Source organism: Cinclus cinclus, chromosome 8 (genome assembly GCF_963662255.1).
Source record: "Cinclus cinclus chromosome 8, bCinCin1.1, whole genome shotgun sequence".
In the NCBI taxonomy this organism is placed as follows: domain Eukaryota; kingdom Metazoa; phylum Chordata; class Aves; order Passeriformes; family Cinclidae; genus Cinclus; species Cinclus cinclus.
Window position 1 is genome coordinate 28,867,227 of NC_085053.1, and position 6,665 is coordinate 28,873,891.

General features: G+C 60.7%; 1 protein-coding gene across 1 annotated transcript; it reads left to right on the forward strand.

Moving 5' to 3' along the window:
- The first annotated feature begins 2,403 nt into the window (after positions 1 to 2,403).
- Positions 2,404 to 3,643, forward strand: FOXD3 (forkhead box D3). Its single transcript, XM_062497426.1, has one exon. The coding sequence runs from the start codon at positions 2,423 to 2,425 to the stop codon at positions 3,641 to 3,643; it is 1,221 nt and encodes a 406-aa protein (XP_062353410.1). The 5' UTR covers positions 2,404 to 2,422.
- The last annotated feature ends 3,022 nt before the right edge of the window (positions 3,644 to 6,665 follow it).

Below are 6,665 nucleotides of genomic sequence, written 5' to 3' on the forward strand. Positions count from 1 at the left end.
TTTTCCGTTGCTCTGCCGTGTCTCTATTTGACTCCGTATCGATCCGGACGATACAGTTTGTTTTTTCTCCTGTTGCTAAATCTATCTGTCTATATGGGCGCCCACTTTCTATTTCTGGCCGTGCCATTATTGTGGGTTTCCACCTCCACAGGAGCTGCTTTAATTGTTTTATCGCTTCGCAGGACGCAGCTCCTATTCCCGCTCTTGAACTTCCATGGGTTCGGGGGCTCACATGTTATTTGGGGGAAACTTTTCTGATTTTCAAAAAAGCTTTTCTCCACCCGATAGGGCTCCATAATACTCTCCAGAGTGATGGGTTTCGAAATGCTGCCCTAAACGTGGGCAGGTGAAGGCCTGGGAGCCGCAGCAGCGCCCGCGGAGGGGCGCGGAGAGGCGCGGAGCAGCTCAGCCGGCAGCCGTGATGGAACACGGAATTAGCACAATAGAGCCCTAATCGAGGGGAAACGTTTCTTTTCACGCTAAGCACCGTAATTAATAGTACGAATCAATTAATTTGACTTTTATTGCGCCGAAGAAAGGCGCAACAAATGGAACAGAGCGGCTGCGGAGTTGGGGTTTTTCCTGCTTTTCTTTTTTTTTTTTTTTTTTTTTTTCCCTGGGAGAGCCTTTGGGGTACGCCGGGTGACACAGAAGGCGAGTGCGTGAGTGTGAGTGCGGCTCGGTGACTCTGCGAGTGCGTGTGACAGCGGGAGCTGCGCGGGTGCGGAGGTCACGGGCCGCGGAGATCCTGCGGGACACGCGGAGAAACGGAGCGCGGGGGAAAAGCGGCTCCACGCCCCGCGGGAGGATTCCCCCATCCCCGGCAGAGGCTCTGCGAGAGGCCGGGACAGAGACCCTTCCGAACCCCGTTAGCTTTTTGGGGTAAGGAGAGGAATTTCTTTCCCTAAACCAGCGCCGCTCGTAAGAAATCGTTGGCTCCTGGGGTATTTTCCTAATTTAATTGTATTTACCGAAATCGGACAACACGTGCGGGAGGTACCAGAGCGGCGGGACGGATTAAAAAGCCAAACCCCGCCCGGGAGCCACCCGCGGCCGAGGGCACGGGCGGAAGGCTCCGCACCGGGGCTGGGGTGGGCGGCCGGGCCCCCTCCCGCCCCGCCGGGCGCCTTTCCCCGGGCCGGGGCTTACCTGGGACCGCGGCAATATGGTCCTCACATTCACACACACTCCCTCATTTCCTACTTTTTCATATGCTAACGCCCGCAATGATTAAGTCGTTAACACCTCTGGAAAGAAAAGAGAAAATAAAAAAAAAAAGAAAAAAAAAAAGAAAAAAAAAGGAAAAAAAGTAACCGGCTGAAAGGTTATTTATAGTTTCCCTTTGTTATTTTACGTCTTTTTTATTTCTCCCTGCAGCTAACCTAATAGATTAATCAATAGCTATTCTCTGATCTTCCGTTCCCAGCTGGTGCTGCCGCCGCTAGGGGGAAAAAAAAAAAAAAAAAAAAAATTAGAAACCCACGGAAAAAGTGGTTTCAAAGCCCAAACTTGGTGCTTTTAAGCGCTCTTGCAGCGGTGCATCCGCCGAACCTGGGCTGCCGAGAGAGGCGGCTGCGTGCCCGGCGCACCGAGAGCGGCAGCGGAGAGCCCCGGTGCGGCAACATTTCCGCGGGGCCGGAGGGTGCCGGTGCCGTCGGGCCCCGTCGGGGCGGGCGGAGCGGAGCCGCCGCCGGTCTTTGTTGACAATCCATGAAACAACTCGAGTTTTGCATGACTTCACAGCGGGGCGCCTGACGTCAGGCGGTCACGTGGAGCCGCCTCCGAGTATATCTTTAACGGGAAAGTAATCTATCAGGCAGTCGGGACCGCCGAGCTGCCAAAGTGGCGAGCGAGGCCCCGCGACCCCCGGCCTCCTGCCCCCGCCCCGCCCGGCAGCCGGCAGCTCCGTCCCCTCCCTCCGCCGAGGGGGGGAAAAAACAGCGGCCAAAAAAAAAAAAAAAAGCCAGACGAGAGGAAGAAAGAGGGAAGAGGAAAAAAAAAAAAAAACAACAACAACAACAACAAAAAAAATACCACCAAACAACCAAGTCGGCGCGGAGGGCGGCGGAGCGGTGCGCGGCGCGGCCGCGGAGCGGAGCGGTGGAGCGGCGGCGGCCCGCGGAGCGGCCCCATGCGCGGCGCCCTCGGGCGCGCATCGCTGCGGGCGGGATCCGGCGGAGCCGCCTGAGCCCCGATGCCCGGCGGCGGGAGGTGACCGGGCGGCCAGGGCAGCCCCGCGGACGGGAGAGCAGCGGGCGCGGCCGCCCCATGCCCCGCGGGGACGGCGCCGCGGGGCGCAGCCGGGCCGCTCGGGTGTAGCCCCCGGGGCCGGTCGGAGGAGCGGCGGGAGCGGGGCGCGGGGGGAGCCCGGTGCGGACGGGAGGCCCCGCCGCCGCCGCCGCTCCCCGTCCGCCGAGCGGGGATGACCCTGTCGGGCGGCGGCAGCGCCAGCGATATGTCCGGCCCCGCCGTCCCGGCGGCCGAGGATGTGGATATCGACGTGGTGGGCGAGGGAGACGACGGGCCGGGCAAGGACAGCGAGGGCGAGGCCGGCAGCCCCGCCGCCCTGCCGCGCCTGCCGCTGGACGAGGCGGCGGAGCTGGCGCTGCCCGCGGAGGCGGGCGCGGAGAGCGGCAGCAGCGGCAGCGGGAGCCCGGCCGGGACGGCCCCCGGCGGCGCGGCCGAGGGAGGCAAGGGGGGCGGCGAGGAGGGGGCGAGCGGCGGCAGCGGCGGCGGCGGCGGCGGCGGGGCGGCGGGGCAGAGCAAGCCCAAGAGCAGCCTGGTGAAGCCGCCCTACTCGTACATCGCCCTCATCACCATGGCCATCCTGCAGAGCCCTCAGAAAAAGCTGACGCTCAGCGGCATCTGCGAGTTCATCAGCAACCGCTTCCCCTACTACCGGGAGAAGTTCCCCGCCTGGCAGAACAGCATCCGCCACAACCTCTCCCTTAACGACTGCTTCGTCAAGATCCCCCGGGAGCCCGGCAACCCGGGCAAGGGCAACTACTGGACGCTGGACCCGCAGTCCGAGGACATGTTCGACAACGGCAGCTTCCTCCGCCGCAGGAAGCGCTTCAAGCGGCACCAGCAGGAGCACCTGCGGGACCAGACGGCGCTGATGATGCAGGGCTTCGGCGCCTACGGCCTGGCCGGACCCTACGGCCGCCCCTACGGGCTGCACCCCGGCGCCTACACGCACCCCGCGGCGGCCGCGGCCGCGCTTCAGTACCCCTACATCCCCCCGGTGGGGCCCATGCTGCCGCCCGCCGTGCCGCTGCTGCCGTCCAGCGAGCTCAGCCGCAAAGCCTTCAACTCCCAGCTCAGCCCCAGCCTCCAGCTGCAGCTCAACAGCTTGGGCGCCGCCGGCTCCATCGTCAAATCGGAGCCCAGCAGCCGCCCGTCCTTCAGCATCGAGAACATCATCGGCGTCCCCGCCGCCAGCTCGGCCGCCAGCGCACAGACTTTCCTGCGGCCGCCGGTCACCGTGCAGTCGGCCCTCATGGCCCACCAGCCGCTGGCGCTGGCCAGGACCACCGCGGCCATCGCCCCCATCCTCAGCGTGCCTACCAACATCATCGCGGGGCAGTTCCTGCAGCCCGCAGCCCCCGCCGCCGCCGTGCAGGCCAAGTGGCCGGCGCAGTAGCCCCGGGCGGTAGCCCCGGGCGGCAGCCCCGGGGAGCTCCGGCCGCCCCCTCGGGGCCCCGCGGCCGCCCGGGCTCGGAGCAGCAGCGGGCAGAGGCCGCCGCCACCGCCGCTTGTACATATTTGTATCAAAAATCACTGACGTTGCTTTCGGGGTTTTTATTTTTCTAAAGAGGCGAAAATGACGGTCGCGATTAGGAGCTGAGAACTTTCACTTTTTTTGAAGGTTCCGGCGCTCCGAGCGGTTTTATCTGAAATAAACGATCAAACGAGGAAAAAAATAATTGTACAAAAAAAAAGAGATAAGAGGGGCAAATTTTAAATATTAAACGAACGAACAGGAAAAAAAAAAGAGAATTTTAGAGAGAGAGAGAGAGAGAGAAAAGGAGGAAACACGCTGTCATTCTATTATAGAAGTCTGTTTATATATGAATGAATATATGTATTCTAAATGTTATCCCTTCGTGTTGTACACAACTTTGTAAATAAATTTTTAAAATGCTCTGCCCGTCTCCGTGTGAGCGGTGTCTTTGTGACCCCCCCACCCTCAGGACGGGGCTGCGCGGCCGCGGAGGCTGGACACGGGCTCGGGGCGCGGCCGCGGAGCGCCGGTTCTCCGGTACCGCGGAGCTTTGGCTTTCCCACGGTCCCTCCACCCGGTTCGGGATGCGCTCGGCCCTGCTCGTTCGGGGAGCGGCCGCCGCGGCGGGGCCGGCATCAACCCGATTCCTTCCAAATGCAACCTCCCCCGGCAGATCCGAGACTCCCGCTAGCGCGCAGTGGTGTTTCCCTAACTATATTAATTTTTCTCGGCCTGACTTCGACACTACATCCCGGCGCTGCGGCATTCCCGGCCGGAATAGGTAGGCTTTTTCGGGTCTGCGGTCGGGGCTTAATTACATGGGAAATTATTTTAAATAAAACACGTTGGGTCGATTTTATCAATGTTTACTATTTATTTTGGAAGGGAAAAATACATATGTATATATTCAAGCCGTGGCCGTGCTGTGTCTAAGCGCGGATCTTTTCTTTAGATCAGGGAAATAATCAGGTTTAAAGCAGCGTTTCTTCCCGCGGGAAGGCATCGGCCTTTCCCAGTTAATTCCCAATAACTCAGCTTTAATGGCAGCGGCGAAATTTTAAAATAATATACATACATATTTATATATATAAATATGTAATTTCGGGGCTAAAATACAGAGACAGTCAAAATGAAAAAACAAAATTAATATGTAGCTTTACAATATTTAAAGCGGCGCTTCGGGGGGTTGAGGCTGGTGAGATCTCGGTGTCTCCCGTGCACTGGCAGTGTTCGGTGCTTTATTACGTGCCTCTTACAAAGTCGAATTTTTTGTTACCTTGGAAAACCGTCGTGGATTTTACTTTTCCGCTCAAATAATTCGTTGTCTTTGTTAGGAAAATCGTCGGCGTAAAATGCAGTCGGGATGCGGGCTTCGGCAGGCTCGGCTGCGGGAGGAGCTGAACCAGGCGTTTATTTCGCCTCCGACAACCCTCCGGCAGCCGTGGATTTAAAATAAATATATAAATAAAAGTGTCCTTGCTTTCCTGGTAAGCAGTAAATATTATTTCTTCCTAAGTAAATATTTATACCTCGGCATACATAGACTAAAATAAACCCAGCAGCCCCGGTGATGAGATCGTTTGAACTTTATAAATAAGGACTCGCTAATCATCTGCCGGGGACAGGGAGAACCTGGAGGGAGCGGGGACACGCGGGGCCCTCCACGGGCACCCACGGCCCCGCGGAACCCCGCGCAGCGGAATGCGGCGGTGCGTGGCGGTGTCGGAGGAACGAGTTGTTTCACAGTTGTGTCTGGCTAACCGGTTTTACACAAACAGCAAATGGTGGGTGATTCGTGCGATCGAGGGGGTTGCTATATTTAGCCGATCCCCTGGGAAAAAAGAAAGGAGCCTCTGCCCGGAGTCGCTGCGAGGCTCAAGAAGCTGCTGATCCAGGGCTTCCAGAGGACACCGGATAACAGGGGCTCATTCCATTCCCCAGCCTTTGTTACTTATAAAATTACTCGCTCATATTTCCCCACATAGCAGCAATGCCTCGGCTCGGCATCTGCGCGCCGCCGGCGGCGGCACCGGCAACTTTCCTGCCCGCTGCCTCTCTCCGGGAACCGCTTCTCCCTCCGTAACCTCCCGCCTCCGTTTCTCTCCCCCGCTTCCCCCTCCACCGCCGAGGACAGCTGCTCGCAGGAGAAGCCTTTCCCGGGGAAGGGCCGGCGGCTCTCGGGGCCGAGCAGCACCGGGAAGGCGCGGGGCTCGGGAAGAACCCCGGGATGAGCTCCTCATCCTGCCGCCAGCCCCCCGCGGGAGCCGCAGGCCGCCGGCAGCCGGGGCCCGTGAGCGGCAGCGGGGCCGTGCGGGCAGGTGGGGGCTCCCGGTGGCGGCGGGGCTGCAGTGGCGCACCGGGACCTGCGGGGGGCGCGGCAGCTCCCGCTGCACCCGCGGGGAACGGGCGCGCCCCCCCGGGGCCGGGAGCACCCCCGGGACCGGGAGCATCCCCGCAGCACCTGGATGCGGGAACACCCTGGGAGCATCCGAGGGGAGCGGGATCACCCTCACGACCTGCGGGATGGGGAGCAGCTCCGGGGCCGGGAACACTCCTGGGGCCGAGATCACCCCCGGATTCGGGAGCAATCCCTGAGCCGGGAGTCCCCCGGGAATCCGGGGGTAATTTAGGGGATCGGGAGCGCTCCCGAAGCCCGCAAGCCGTCCGGGACGACACCGACCCGGGCGCGCTCTTGCGGCGGGCGGCGCGACGGGGCGTTCCGGTGGGTCCTGCAAAGCTAGCGGCGGGGATCGGGGGTCCAGGGGGTGTCAAATTCGACCCCCAGACAGGGGAGGGTTTGCAGCCGGGCCCAGGACAGCCGTGAGCAGCATATCCCGGCGAAGTGCCCCTCAGACACGGGCCACAGCCAGACAACAGAAACTCTTTCCCTTGTGCTTTCCCTTGTTTTCCCATCCACAAACTTGTCCGCCGCATATGGCAA